At 37.3% G+C, this 15,959-nt stretch overlaps 1 protein-coding gene across 1 annotated transcript in view; it reads right to left on the bottom strand.

Annotated features, from left to right (window-relative positions):
- Nucleotides 1-376: 376 nt before the first annotated feature.
- LOC139971108 (zinc finger FYVE domain-containing protein 26-like) overlaps nt 377-15,959 on the bottom strand; it is a 48,434-nt gene continuing 32,851 nt past the window's right edge. Inside the window, exons 27-42 of the mRNA XM_071977310.1 lie at nt 14,876-15,040; nt 13,838-14,001; nt 12,564-12,703; nt 12,051-12,303; nt 10,653-10,813; nt 9,875-10,051; nt 9,429-9,594; nt 8,505-8,597; nt 7,856-7,918; nt 7,334-7,480; nt 6,865-7,062; nt 6,158-6,411; nt 5,188-5,386; nt 4,722-4,781; nt 4,091-4,318; nt 377-3,424 (exon numbers count right to left, since the gene is read on the bottom strand). Of these exons, the coding sequence (XP_071833411.1) occupies nt 3,191-3,424; nt 4,091-4,318; nt 4,722-4,781; nt 5,188-5,386; nt 6,158-6,411; nt 6,865-7,062; nt 7,334-7,480; nt 7,856-7,918; nt 8,505-8,597; nt 9,429-9,594; nt 9,875-10,051; nt 10,653-10,813; nt 12,051-12,303; nt 12,564-12,703; nt 13,838-14,001; nt 14,876-15,040 (2,702 nt within the window). The 3' untranslated portion in view covers nt 377-3,190. The remainder of the gene's footprint in view (nt 3,425-4,090; nt 4,319-4,721; nt 4,782-5,187; nt 5,387-6,157; nt 6,412-6,864; nt 7,063-7,333; nt 7,481-7,855; nt 7,919-8,504; nt 8,598-9,428; nt 9,595-9,874; nt 10,052-10,652; nt 10,814-12,050; nt 12,304-12,563; nt 12,704-13,837; nt 14,002-14,875; nt 15,041-15,959) is intronic.

Below are 15,959 nucleotides of genomic sequence, written 5' to 3'. Positions count from 1 at the left end.
TCTGTCTTGACTGAAACTGTGAAAGTCTTCAAAACATTCCTTCTTCATAATTTGATTAAAAAGTCCAAAGGCACCCTTGTCAGTTATTTATATTTCATGTAACTGCTTGTTCTCTTTTGCAAGGGAAAGGCGGGGGGGGGGGGGGGGGAATCCCATTAAATCTGTAGTTTCTTTGTCATTTTCTTTGTCAATTCAGCCTAGTTCTGCAGAATGGTTTAAAAATTGGTAAAGTGGACTGTAATGCCAGTACTCTTCAAAAATACTGTCAGTAGTCTTCAAAAGTACTTAAGAAATACCTTAAAAGTCTTCAAGAAAACTCGCCACATGGCTAGAAGAGAAAATCAGAATAGACACAAAAAGACGATGATAACAGACATTGAAGATGCTTCAAGTGGGATATTTTGTTTCATACTGTAGAAAAAAGTCACCTCTTCCCAAGCTTCTGTTCACACATGTAATTTATGTCATCAATGGAGTGAAAACATTAAACCTCATTCAAACTAGAAAGTAATGTGTAGTACACAACATTGTGGCTCAAATGTACCCTATGTAAACAATAGAAAGAAATTAGGTTTTTAAAAACTATTTAAGATATATTACAAAATAGACACGGGCAAGATAATTCTTTGAAAAAGTAAATTGTGTGCAATGAAATGCAGGGTCTCAAAAGATAAATTAATGACAATATAGAAAAGAAAATAGCTTTGTTCTAAATTTGACAAATTGTCCATTTAAAAAAATCTGAGACATTTTCTGCATCATTTAACTAGAGAATTGTAGATTTCTGCAGTGTCCTAATCATTGGCATAAGCATAAAGTAACAGTAAAAATTATGGTATATTCAATAACACTGGTTCAAAAAAACTATGGCAGAGCCAAAATAAAAGTATAGACTGTAAGAGAAAGAAGAAATAAACCCTACAGACTACCCGATACTACTTACATGATTTAAAGTTAACTCATTGCTCCCTTACTCTAACATGCTAATTTCTCTGAGCAGACATTCACAATTACTTGATCATTGCTAAAGCAGAATACAGCAAACCCAATACTGAGTATTTCATAAACTTCTAATTACTGTTGGTACAAGAAACCAGGGCTACTGATTACCCATTTTTCATGTTATTGAAAGCAAAAGAAAATTTCCAAAACAGCAACTATACTTGTGCTCAGTGTACTTAATAACAGATCCATCCATCTTTTAACTGAAATCAGCCACTTACGTTACTACACAGAGTCAGTGGCATACCTGTGTGATTTTTCCATCAAATGTATGCAGTCAAGGGTCACTACAAACTACAGTATATATCCCTCATATATTACTCATGTATCTATATTGTCACTCAACGTGTAACTGTATAGTAACCCAACATGCAAGACTATAGTCACCCAACATGTTACTTTATAAATTCACCCAACATGTAACTGTATAGTCACTTATGTACAGTAGCTATATAGCCACCCAACATGTTAGCTGTATATGGCCATATATATATATATATATATATATACTGTAAATATATAGTCACCCCACAAAACATTCAGGAGTTGTGTAACAATACAGATGTTAGTGTAACTGTGTATACAGTAGCTCACTGTTTTGTTACTCATACAACTTAACATAATGATACAATTGTCTGCCTAACCTAGAATGCTCTAGACACCCCTGTACCAACTTGAAAAATCGTCAAAGATAGTTGAACATGATTCAATGTATTACAGATCTCATAATTTGCCTTGAGTATACTTCAGCTTATCTACTGATTTTCAATGTAGTCAGTTCTGCATCAAGCAAGGAGGGAGATTAGTTTGATTCCTTTCTCCCTCCCATGCCATTACCCTTCCCTCTTCCTGTACCCGCATCCATTCAAAACTTTCAACAAAATTCAAACACTGGTAGACTTCACATCTTAAATCAAGGTTATGTAGATTTTTCTCCATAGTAGAATAACATACAGCTTGTAAGGCAGTCTGAACCTATTGCAATGCTGGAAGTAACTTATGAATTATTATTTAATCAGAATTGCACTAAACTAAATAATGGTTTTCATATGCATTGACCCACTACTAAACAAATTTATACTAGCATTATCCATTATCCCTCAAGCAAAAGAATTGGAAGCAACAGGATCAGTGTGCATGTGTCAGGGAGGGTCCTGTATAAATGTATAGATATGCAGAGTAAAATTATACAAAAGCAGAATTACCCAAAAAATATATATATATAATAGGTAAATAAAAGAAGGATTTGTGCAAAAGTCAGATTGTAAGGCACTCCAGTGAAACATCCATTCAAAACATTTGGCATTTGGATCTGACTTTTACCATATGAAAGTATCTCTTTATTGCCTTATTATACTTGGTAGGAAGTCTTCAGCCTTCCTTCCTAATGCCCTTCACATTATACCACAGAGGAACACAAAAAAAAATCAACTTAGAAACTCCTTTAAATACCTCCTTTCCTCCACATCCAAAACTTAACCCCTTGCAATAACCCCCCTCCCCCACCTTTCCCCTCATTTTTTTACACTCCAAAACATGTCAAAATAACAATGATTAATAAATTTACACAAGATACCTGACATGCATACTTGCCAACATCTCATGTATTTGCATTTTCAACCCTAAGAAAAGGCATTCCCAACCATCACCAGACCTGCTGAGAGGGGAGGGGAGGGGGGGAGGTAAAACAACTGTAGGCTCAGTCCATGGTTAATAAAGGGTCCAAAGAAACATGGGATAAACACAACGTAAACAATCCTCATTTCGTAATATTAGGCTTTCTAAGGGTGCTCACTGGTGTGATTTCCACACAGCCTGACCTGGCTCTCAACAGACCTGACCATCATTTTAGCATTCTCAAAATCACCAGAGTGTAGTATTAAACACTGTTTTTAGCACCATAGCTATTGATGATCCGTTCCCATGTCTAAACATGAAACTTTGGACCCTTGTTACCATTAGGTCCCTATCTCACCCATTCTGATTGGTTTTTTCACCACACCCACATATTTGTTTAATCACCCTCAGTCTGCTCAATATAAAAATCTAGTTCAAGTCAGTCCAGTCCATCCCATGTGCCTCCTTCCTCTCAGTTTCTTTTATTCTAATCCGTACATCTTTATCTTCCCTTCATCTAGATCCCTACATGACATTTCCATAAATATGGCTTCCCCATTCTCATTTGGTTTCATCTTTGCTCCCAGTAACGTCCACCTTTCTTCATCACCTCTGCCACATCCCTCCTCTGCATCTGTTCCATCTCCTTCTTCTTTAGCCACTGGTCACACATGTCCTTGATCTTTGTGTTACCGGTTCTCTCCGCAGCGCTCGCTATCCTCTTGACATCTTCCGTTCCTCTCTCTCCCCTGACTGCCAGGAGATAAGCCTTCTTTAACTTACCACATATGATGTGAGCATTTATCTAGTGAAAAACAAGAGAAACAGGGCCAGTTCAAACAGAGGCAGGATCTTGAACACATTCCATAATCAAGTTAAAGAAATCATGCAGGATAAATGGCAAGCCAAGGAAATCACAGATGAGACGCACCGATGCTGAAATACTATTATCTTTTGATGGGTGTCTGGAATTCAAATCTTGGTTTATTTCCTACTATGTATATAAAGAAATATGAACTTTATATAAGATGGCATGCTTCAATTCTGTCTGCCACATTATATCTTAGAGATTATTAATGCATAATGCAGAACCACTGTGGCCATGTGATTGGGTGTTGAATATCTTTTAATGCAATTTTCATTTTAACTAACATTTTCATGACAAGAGTTCAGAGACATTTGACATCTTGTAGATACCAGGTTCTTTTAAAGAGATACCTAATGTAATTCCAATCCTCTCTAACCTTTGACCTCTTGTCTAATAGATACCAGGTTTTTTCAAAGAGATAACTACTATAACTCCAATCCTCTCTCACCTTTGACCTCTTGTCTAATAGATACCAGGTTTTTTCAAAGAGATAACTACTATAACTCCAATCCTCTCTGACCTTTTCCTGTCAACTAATCCTAAATTCTATTCCTAACATCCGTACCATCTGTCATACAACCCATCTGCTGAACTCATCATTACCTTCTGTGAATCACTGTTGATGAGTTTAATCAGACTCTCTGCCTCTTTCAGAAGGGTTGGGTTTCCAGACATGACCCGGATGCAGTTAGCTACCACCTCGTCACATTCATCATGCTTCATCAAACCTTTGATACAACCCAGAAGCTGCTCGATGTCCCTGTTTTTACCCAGCGACGCAAGATGTCTCCCGGCTCTGGTGTAAATAAGAGAGTCGGGGAGACGGAAGTCCTGCATGGAAACAAATATATAACATTGAGTATGTCTATGGGTAGTATGTCATAAAGGGGAGGTGGAAAAGAGGAAGATTTCAATGTAAATATAGAAGCGTTCCAAGACTTTTAAAATTTCACATATATATGTATTGCCTTCTTCAGGGATAATTTTTTTCAGTTCAAGTTAAATTCAGTCAAATTCAGTTCAGTTTGGTTAAATTCAGTCAAGTCAAGTTCAGTTCAAGTTAAATATCAATTTTGACCCACAGTAATTCTAGTAATTTTCCATTAGTGCAAATCCATGACCACAAGAAAATAATAATTTGTTATTTTATTACATAATATGGCAACAAAAGTACACACCTCAAGAAAGTGTTTAATTTCCCTCTATCACTATCACTCTATAATGCATTACATACCTGTATAATTCTATATGCAAGATCAAACCCTTCTGGGATGGTACTGCCACTCATCAAAACCTGTCAAACAAGAAAACAACAAATCCTGGACATCAGACTACAGGCACTCAGTAATTTGTTTCTTACTATTCTTACTATAAACTGACAAATAAATAGATATCTTGATAGAACTTGCAAATGAAGTTAGAAGAAGAGCAAAGAAATATTTGTCAATAACATATAACATTCCTAAATCTGATTCATCCCCACTCCCAATTCAGTTTGATCACTAATTAACCTCTTGTTACTAAGAGTGCTACAGGATTTGTTTACGAGGCAAATATGTGTACAACATTACCAACAAAGTTTCCATTCTCCCCCCTCAGCCCCCCCCCCCATTCCCATCCGATAATTGTTTTCTATTTTGTATAATGAGGGGGGAGACTCCAGTTTATTATGCTCCCATATGGCAGCATTGTTCACTTACTCTATATGCCACCTCAGCTTTTTCTTTGCCTCCACCAAATAATGTTGGCAATTTCACGGCTTGACCTGCTTGTGCAGCAGCTGGAGGGGTAGCGGAGGCCCCTGCCACAGCGATAGCCTTTTGAGAAGTCGTTTTATTACCCATGACACCATGGAGGAACTTGGTGACATCAATCTGAACTAAGATTGTATTGATATGTCTGAAAATATAAAAACATGCAACGAATAATATCAAATTCATGATGCATGACCCAAAATAGCCAGCTTGCTTTTTTGTTTAACATATGAAATCAAAACAGTAAAATGGAAAATATAAAGAGTTTTTGAAAAGAGAAAACTTAAAAAATCTTGCACCAACTGGGATGATGCTGGCCTCTTAAGTTTTGCTCATGAACTACCCTCCCCAACTACCCTGCACTCTTTAGGCCTTGCTCATGAGCACCCTTCCCACCTACCCTGCAGCCCTTAGGGCTTGCTCATGAGCACCCTCCCCAACTACCCTGCACCCATTAGGTCTTGCTCATGAGCACCCTTCCCACCTACCCTGCACCCATTAGGTTTTGCTCATGAGCACCCTTCCCACCTACCCTGCACCCCTAAGTTTTGCTCATGAGCACCCTTCCCAACTAACCTGCACCCCTTAGGTCTTGCTCATGAGCACCCTTCCAACCTACCCTGCACCCCTTAGGTCTTGCTCATGAGCTGCCTACCCACCTACCCTGCACCCCTTAGGTCTTGCTCATGAGCTGCCTACCCACCTACCCTCCTGCATATTGCTCAATCTAGGTAAAGTGAGGTTTTGTTTCTGTCAGGTTCTTTGCTGCAAACCCGAGCTGGTCTAGGTAACAAAAAGAAATTATACGTATAGCTAGTTAAAGAAAGCCTACTTTAAGCATACCAGGAATAATATACCACCACGCAACCCCTATTAACGTAAGGACCAGGTTTTAACAAGACCATGACCAACTTACTTTGTCAGATCTGATGGCGATAAAGTGAGGCGTACATTGACATCTCCCTCTTTTCTACCCCCACCCCAACCGGCTGGAGACTTTGAATTTTGATTTGAGGCCCGGGGTACACTGCCCCACTCTTTGTCCTCCATCATGGCCTTCAAGTGATCGTGGGCTCGTCGTACATGATGCAGGCGATCAAACAACTCGCTGTAGGAAGTGGCCCGCTCCTGGTAGAAACGAATACACAGCATCGCTGCTCGGACAAAGTCCTGTCAGAATGGAAAGAGATGTTGTGTGATAGAGATGACCAGTTCCTTGAAACTATAGCACACTGATAGGGTGGAGGGAGGTGGGTGGGGGTGGGTGTTGGGAAGAGTGGGGATGGGAGGGAATACATGACATGGGATTTTTGGTTTGTATTAGGCATATCCACAAGTAAGACATTTTTATATATAATACTACATGCATTTATTAACACATACATGCACAGAGTGACATACTTTGCGAAAAAAACTTTTATAAAACTATGAAATGATTTTTTCAGATTATATCCTACTTTCTATGCAACTATATATTTTCTATGAAACTCCACTTGCAGTATTATAAAGCAACATACTAGCACAAATGCTCTAAGTTGTACATGGGGAAATGGTATATCAAGATTTGCAACTTTCAGTAAATTTCAGCGATGGCATTTCATAAATGAACGCATCTGGCCTCACCTTCATGAATACTTGAAGGTGGTAGAGTACATGGTTGAGTTTGTTCTTGTTGAGGTGTCGGCATACCGCAGTAAGGTGAGAGTCCCAGATACTGAGGGTAGGGTCTAGACGGACCATGTATTCCTCTAACATACCCAGTTCACCTTTCTTCAGACAAGGCAGGAATAACCCTTCCAGGAATACTTCACCGGAACAATTCTGTACAGAATGATAACAGATTAACAGAATGGTAACAGATTAACAGAATGATAACAGATTAACAGAATGGCTATTCTTGACACTGATGTGTTAATACTTTCAAGAAGATATGTCTCACAAAATGTCTCGAAACCTCACCAGGAACAAGATTCCCTTGACCTATTCCTGCCTTGGAATATTGTTGAGTACTTCAAGCACCCTTCAAGATAGACAGAGGCATTTTTTTCGTATTATTATATCTGTTTGTGAAAGAACAGATTTGTTTATTTACGTGTTTGATGAGGTAATCGAGGGCCATGGAGAGCAGATCATACTTCATGTAGAACTGAATGGCTGTCAGGTACGGGCAGTATGTGTTGATGTAATACAAACATTCTTTGGCAGCTGGGCTGTCCAGTTTCTTTTTGGAATAACCATCCTGTCGATATGGAAAGAATATAAAAATATATATATATATAGATATATTTATCTTGATTTAAAGATGCAACTTTCTCTTTTTATGATAAATTTTTTCCAAAGTCCCTTTCCATTTCCTTGTTGTTTTTTGTTTATATATTTTTTATTTCTAAGTGTGCAACCATAAACTGATGATTCTTCGGCAGCTCGGAGGCCAGTTTTCAAAACCTTCTTTGATCATAAAGGACAAAATAATAGCTTCTGATAGAAAAGACGTCCACTCAACATAACAACTGCAGCAGTTGTCTTAATTTGAAACTCCCAATCAATTCTTGAGGAAATTGTTTTACATTTCTCAATGGCCAGCAATACTTGGTTTTCAATACAATTATCTTACCATATGAGGTGCAGCAATGAAGTCTTTAATGGATGTTGAAGATGCATCAAGTATATCTTGAGTCTGCAAGAAAACACAGTGTAAGACACAATATGGTGATGGTATTGTCATGAAATAAATCTCCAGTATTTCTTCATATATCAAGAGGATGAATTGAGATCATCTAATTACCATTTAATTTATGTATTATTTATTAAACGTTTGAGCCAAAATTTAGACAAGCTTAACTCCATTGCTTTTTACCATCTCCTTCTCTCTTAGATACTAACACCTTAGAGAGAATGTATTATTAAATGTTTCTCTGTCTGAAAAGACATATGTGACTGTTATCTTGCACATTCTGCTTGGACACAGTGTCCAGTGTAGGACGCTCTGGGGGCTGCAGCATTACTGAAGCTATGCTGTACAATGACATTATCTTCTGTGCTCTGCGGTTCTCACAATAGGCATATGACAGCACGCTGCTCTGCAGTGATAATCTCTATTGATTTATATTTACTTAGCTTTGCAGCGGGGGATTTTGCAACTGCTGCAGCTATTTTCATATTTTGATGTTCTTCTTTAAATTACTTGATATTTTATAGCTTAGACCTCATTCATAGAAAAACTCTATAAAATATTGATGGTTTATAAGAAATGGTTTAATTACCTTGATAGTCTTGGCATGTGAGGACTGAAGGAATTCAATGATATCATTCAGTAGCTTAGGAAGAGGATGACAGAGATTCTTGTCGTTGACAGGCTTAAAGAAAATAATGAAATGCACGCTTTAGTAGAAGTGAATCCAAAAGAGCACATTCTCCCAATTCATAAATATTTTCTTACATGGCCATGCATTCGTTCCCTCGTTACTCATTAATTTGTCACCATGTGCAATTTTCATATATACAACGTTCTACATAGATTGCATGTTTTTACAACAAATGCAGAATATTATATTAGATCATATCAGAACCTAGTGCAAGCAAACAATCTTCAATTTTCCACATGAATGTGCTTCTTTTTTTTTTTCAATTTCCGCTTGTGCAAAAACAAGGTTGGGGGAAATCATTTGAACTTGGTCTAATGTATAAGTTGAGAGGGTCTGACTCTTCTGGGAGGATCTTCTGGAATGCTAACAGTTTGTCTTTTAAGAAGATCCGAGCCGTAGGATCTAAACGCAAGGCCCTCTAAGTCTTACATTTATTTACTTACACAAGCTGTTTGCAGTAGATAAGCAGATTGTAAACAGTTTTTTCTCTCTTTGAATTTGATCAAAACAGCAATCAGAAACATGGCTAGCGGAACTTCAAAAACTTTCGATATTAAAGGTACTTCAAACAAGCTGCTAAACATAAATTCATTTGCTTGAACTAATCCTGTAAAATCAAGCTCACCATTTGCCACACATAAACTCCTTTTTAACATATGTTAGATTGATTAGAGAGCTCAGGTCAGGGAAGTCCATGTCACTTACAAATCAGTCTCCCAATAAGGCAATATCAAAACCTCAAAACAATTTATACTTGCAATTTTGATAGATGGAGCCCTTTCTGCTACAGATAATTTGTAACTATCACAAAGTATTAGATACCTTCAAAACTCTGGAGAACTTAAACCGTGCCATTTCATACGCTCCGGCCCTCAAACAACTGGAACCCCAGGCTGACCAGACTGCTGTGTTGTCAAGACCACACTTAGTAGAGACTTCCATCGCTAGCAAAAGTCGCTCACTTTTCACGAGGCGGTCACGGACGTTCCTGAAAATGAGATTTAGTGGTAACAACAACTTAATAATCTACAATATCAAATCAAAGCTGAAAAAGAAACAAACTTAAATAAAATTTGACATTAAGGAGACACTTAAGTTGGTATTGTTTCTCGGGATTTTTTAGACGATTTCCATGTTACCTTATTTTAGAAATGGTATAATGAAAACTGATGAAAATCTCTACCACTTCAGATGAAAAAAAAAGAGAAAAATGATTGTGCAAATGAAGGAGAATGAATATAGTCACATGGGAGAGTTGTGCCTCTTACCTGGCTTTCTCTGCCTGGGCTAGTTCTTGGATACTTGGGATGTCGGCACAGTTATTGGCCACAAACAACTTGAGTAAATCTACCGTACTAAGATATGTGTCACACTTCTCTACCCAGTTGCTCTCCTCCCCGTGGGCAAACTTCAGTTTGGCATTGAATAGTAAGGTTCTCATCATACTGTATTGGAAATGAGGCATAGAAATGCTAAAATGATGATATAATAATGAAAATAATAATGTACATTTATACCGCGCCCCTATGACACAAGTGTTGTCAGAAGCGCCTACCTAGCAAAGCAAAACGTTACATATTAATAGATCATGTGTACTGTGACTGTAAAACAGCAGCAGATTTTTAGCAAAACGGCCTGCGAGAGTTGGATTCAAGTAACATTCGCTGTATTATTAATGCTACATATACCTGAATTACATTCAAGAAGCATTCACCATAGTGTTATAGTGATAAATACCTTAGTGACATTGAGATATATGGTAGTTTTAATGCTATTATGTGAGTCAAATTCAAAATGTATTTGTGATAGCATACCTGCTACATATATACCTATTTTAGTTACAATCTAAAGTGTTCATTTTCCTGCTAAAACTAAATAAGAAAGTTATATTATGTAATGACTAAATTACATTTTCTATATATGAACTGCCCCAGATAAATACAGCATTTTCATAACAGCCTTCTAGAAACATAGATATCAGTGTATTGCAGAGAACTCCTGTTACTATCAGGATCATTAACAAAATATAACAAATGGCAATCCCACCTTATGATTAAAGAATGGTCAACTTCAGGGTTTGGGACCCCAGGTCTAATTGGCTTGAGCTTTTCAGACAATGTTTCCGCAAATTGTAAGAGATGTCCTCCACACTCAAAGGAGTCATTAAGTAAATCCAAAATAGACTGACAAAGAGATGTATTGGGAGCCTGGAGAGAGAGAGAGAGACTGGAACATGTTAATTGCAACACTCAAAGAGGAATGTGGTTCCACTTACAAAACTAGAAACAAAACTTTGAGCAATTCACGTGTAACATAAGCAGTGAGTTTTCAAGAAAACATGGATGAGATGGTGCCAAATTAAACATAGGACATTCCTTGACTCAAAATGTTCACAATATTTTTAGATTACGTTAGAAATAATTTATCTGCTGGATGCAAGGGTTAAAAGGAAATCTCAAACAAAACTTTAGGAAGAATGTCACCATTTTAGGATGAATACACCTCAAAACTGCCAATCAAATGTAAAGACTAGATTACATAATCATGTGAGTTTGGTGTATTCGTGTTTTAGAGATAAGTTTATGTTGATTTGTGTATTATATTATATCCTTTCAGAAGTAATGAAGGTTATATGTGATAGCATTATCCAGACCACTAAAGTGAATTGATAACTGAAGTATGCCCATACTACTCCAGTGTGACAAAACTACTCGAGTGTGACTATTCTACTCGAGTGTGATGATACAATAAAGTGTGACGATACTACTCAAGTGTGATGATACTAATACATTGTGGCGATACTAATCAAGAGTGATGATACTACTAAAGTGATGATACTACTCTGAATATGTGACCACCACAATGTTATGTTCACTATAGGATCACAAATATGTGACCACCACAATGTTATGTTCACTATAGGATCACAAATATGTGACCACCACAATGTTATGTTCACTATAGGATCACAAATATGTGACCACCACAATGTTATGTTCACTATAGGATCACAAATATGTGACCACCACAATGTTATGTTCACTATAGGATCACAAATATGTGACCACCACAATGTTATGTTCACTATAGGATCACAAATATGTGACCACCACAATGTTATGTTCACTATAGGATCACAAATATGTGACCACCACAATGTTATGTTCACTATAGGATCACAAATATGTGACCACCATAATGTTATGTTCACTAAAGGATCACAAATATGTGACCACCACAATGTTATGTTCACTATAGGATCACAAATATGTGACCACCATAATGTTATGTTCACTACAGGATCATGAATATGTGACCACCACAATGTTATGTTCACTACAGGATCATAGGTCATGTGAAATCTTGAAAGAAGAATCCACAAACTAAGAGAAGTATCACATCAGGCACACTTCAGTCATCCTGGTCAATTAGGGTTTGACGTACCTTGTCGTAGTAAAAGTCCTCCCTGATTGTAATATTTTCGTTCCTATCGAGGCTGAGCTTCCACTCCATGTCCTGCATGTACTGTGGGGCAATCATATCCCCCTGAGCTACCTCAAAAGATGTAGGTGTACCAGACCTTGACCTTGAACCACCACCTTGGACAGGAGATGGGGTCAGACTTTGAGAAAGGTGCACCCCTAGCCCTCTCTTGTCGAGAGAATGAGGAGTTGAGCTCAGCTTTCCACCTTGAGGTCTAAAGAAAATGACATGGTTTGGTGGTGGTGTTTTGTATGTAAAACACATAAAAACTGCTGATGAAATTGCTGAAATATGCATGAAAGCTCCACATATATAATTTCTACATTTTTTTCAAATTTTTGTTAATGATCTTGGATAAAACTTGACCAGACAAGGTAGCAGGTTAAGGGGATAATGGGGGTTGTGTGTCAAAGTGGCTGGAAATGTCACCTTAGATCAATAGTAAAGATGTGACGATGCTTATCGATTGGTTACCTTGGCATAATGAAGGCACGATAACATTGATCGCAAACTCTGACTGGGGTTTCACCGTAACCCTGCACGACTGCTTTGAGCTGAGAACAACGCCAGCAAACAACGCGTCCACAGCGACGGCAATGGTGCCTCCTATTCAACTGCAGTTTGAGGAAGATAAGAGTACATCAAGAAGGATCATTGTGATTCAATGTACTGAAGAAGATAACCTTTCAAATATGGTATATATATCAAATGACAAAATTACATGTAAAGGGAAGAAGATAACCTTTAAAATATGGTAAAACATAAATATGTCAAATGACAAAATTACATATAAAGGGAAGAAGGTAACTTTTAAAATATGGTAAAAGATATATATGACCAATGACAAAATTACATATAAAGGGATTGAGGGTGGGGGCAGGGCAGGATATCATCCAGGCTACAGAGTGGCAAGAGATAAGTAATTTCAGCTCTTCATTGGAGTCTAGTGCTGCCTCTTATACACTACACATCACTGAACTTCACTTCCAAGAACAGTTATGAATCCATATGTTACATCATCGTTCCCATTGCACAGATGCTATCTCATCCAGAGGGTCCTACATCCTCAATTAGGCTGGTTCTGGTTCTGGTTAGGTTGGTAGGGGCTACTAGTATTGCAATTTCATGCCAACATTACAAATTATATTCACAGCCTAAGATCTCCAATCAACTACTGCACAGTGGATTAGTTATTGCAAGTGTAGGACATCATCCACACCAATCAGGGGTGGGGAAAGGAATATTAACCTAAATGAAGAATAGTGAAGCTGGGTTAGAAACATAAAAGTAGGGATTACATGATACTCATATGGAAGTAAGAGCTAGGTAGACACATTTGTATTGGATAGACTGACTGTCTCTTTGTACTTGGTAATAAGAAGATTCAATAAGGAATGTACAGCTTTGTGGAGAGAGAGGAATAGGGGACTAGCTAGAACTCAGCTGGAGAGAGGTGTGCGAGGGGTGTGAGAGGACACCTTGTGATAGAAAGGATGAAGTGTTTTGTAGTCGAAGAAGTATTTATTGTGTGCAATATTTCAAGGCAGTATGAGAGTGTGCCAGAGAACATGCCCTTTAAGATATTAAATATTATAAGAAAGAAATATATATATTCTTGGGATTTGAGGTCTTTGGTGCTGACTGGAACTTCATATTGCACCTGTGCATAGAATAAACTAACTAGAAGGAGTACTCTTAGCTTCCCATATGCTAACACCATGGCGACTGACTGATGAGTAAAGACATACCATACTGAACTTCTCAGTTTGACAGTTCATGCAGTGAGTGACTGTCCCATCCGGTACCCAATCCTCTTTCTTGGGGGGTGTGGTGGGCAGAGTATTCTTATTGTCTAAAGCTGCTGGCTTGGAAGTGTCAGATCCCGTAGTACACATATCTAGTGATACAATGACTGAGGTGAGGAAATCAAAAATGTGTAATGATCATAATAGGCTATTTTTTAATAAAAACATTTAATGACTGGAACATACAGACTTGCAAAAAAAGACAGGAAGGCTGTGTAGTTGGTAAATTACACAAATAAGAAAAAATTAAATACACCACGTTTTCTTTAATTTCTTTGTAACATTCACTAGAAATGGTTATTTGCAATCACTGGGTTTAGTAGCATAAAATTCCTCAAAAAGCAGGTTTGAAGACTACAGGGAATGAGAGTAAAAAATATAAATATGAAATATTAGGGAAAGGTGCCTGAGGCCTAAATACAATTATGTGTTAGTGGTATATACTTCCAAGATACTGTGTTCACAAAGTAACCTTTTTTTTATATTTCAAATCAAACATGAGCAAACCCAGCCATTTCTTCTCACTTGTACTAGGGTCTGTGCAAAAAAATAGATTACTGACACTTATTATATTTTAGTTCAAATCCAAAAAGTGTCCTACAATATTGATATAAAATTCATTTTTTTATAGCTTGTGACAACTTGATCCACAAAATTGGCATTTCTTAATGAAAAGACAATTATGCAACCTCCAAATCACCTCCATGTAGATATTGTCCTGTGATGAATACCTTGTCGTGAACTGGAATTTTTTTTTTTTAATTAAGCAGCATGACATACAAAAGAAATAAAAGGAATATTATCATATAAACTAGCAATTTTATTGTGTTTTTGTATTTTGTAATTATAGTGCAGATGAGGCGTCTTTTCTTTTTATGTAAATTTCTTGCCTACTGCTGCAAAGTTGGACTAAAGCCAAACAAATAAAAGAAAAATGAAAAATTACAACACTGGCAAAGAAATAAGAGCGGTGCAAGTAACCTTTATGTGAGTCAAAGCTTCTCTTTGGTTTTGGGACTGGAATTGATGGCGGAGAAACTGAGGAGAGGCGAGAAAGCCTGCCTCTGGCAGTAGCGAAGGGGGTGGTTATGGTACTGAGGCTCATGAGAGACGCAGCGGTCATACTTCTCTGCAAAGTCGATGTACCTGGAAATTTGATAAACATTTAAAGTACAACAAATGTTTGCTGGAATGTCAGCATGATACAAACCTTTGAATGGTTACTAAGCCATATATAACATGCATGTAAAATATGCTTGAGCTGGCCATTAGGTGGCAACCATCTACAAACAGGGATGATTTTAAATTGTTTAATAATTATCAGGGCCGATTTTTCAACGATAATTCAATCATCTTGGGTGATTACAAACATCATTTGGATGTTCACAGCTACTGTTTGAGGTTGCCTTTTGGACTGTTAGTTTCTGTTCAGTAAATACACACAATACTAACAACTTACACTTTGATCACACAACACATCACACAACACTATATGCACACAATATAACACTTTACACATGGATAACACCACACTAGCACACACACATTCTAGCAATTACACATTGATAAAACAACATAGCAGACCACACTACAGACACACAATACTTAGATTGGTCGCAAAATAGCACACACAGTATATATACAGTATTATACACACAATACTCATAATTAACAAATTGATAACGGAACATACCACACACAGTATATACACAAAATTCTAGCATTTACACATTGATAACACAACATTGCACACAACACTAAATACACGCAATACTAGCACTTTCATCTCACAGAGCACACAACACTATATGCACACAATACTAACATTTACAAAGTTGATCACACAACATAGCATACGCAGTTTATACACGCAACATAAGCAATTACACACCCATCACACAATGTAGCACGCAACACTACTGTATATGCACAAAATACTAACATAATTTACACATTGATCACACTACATAGCACACACAATATAAACATAATACTTACATTTACAAATTGTTTACACAACATAGCAAACAACACTTTGCACACACAGTACAATATACATATAATA

This window comes from Apostichopus japonicus, chromosome 8 (genome assembly GCF_037975245.1).
Source record: "Apostichopus japonicus isolate 1M-3 chromosome 8, ASM3797524v1, whole genome shotgun sequence".
Taxonomy (NCBI): Eukaryota; Metazoa; Echinodermata; class Holothuroidea; order Aspidochirotida; family Stichopodidae; genus Apostichopus; species Apostichopus japonicus.
The sequence above is the reverse complement of the archived record's forward strand: the minus strand, read 5'-3'. Positions and strand labels throughout refer to the sequence as shown.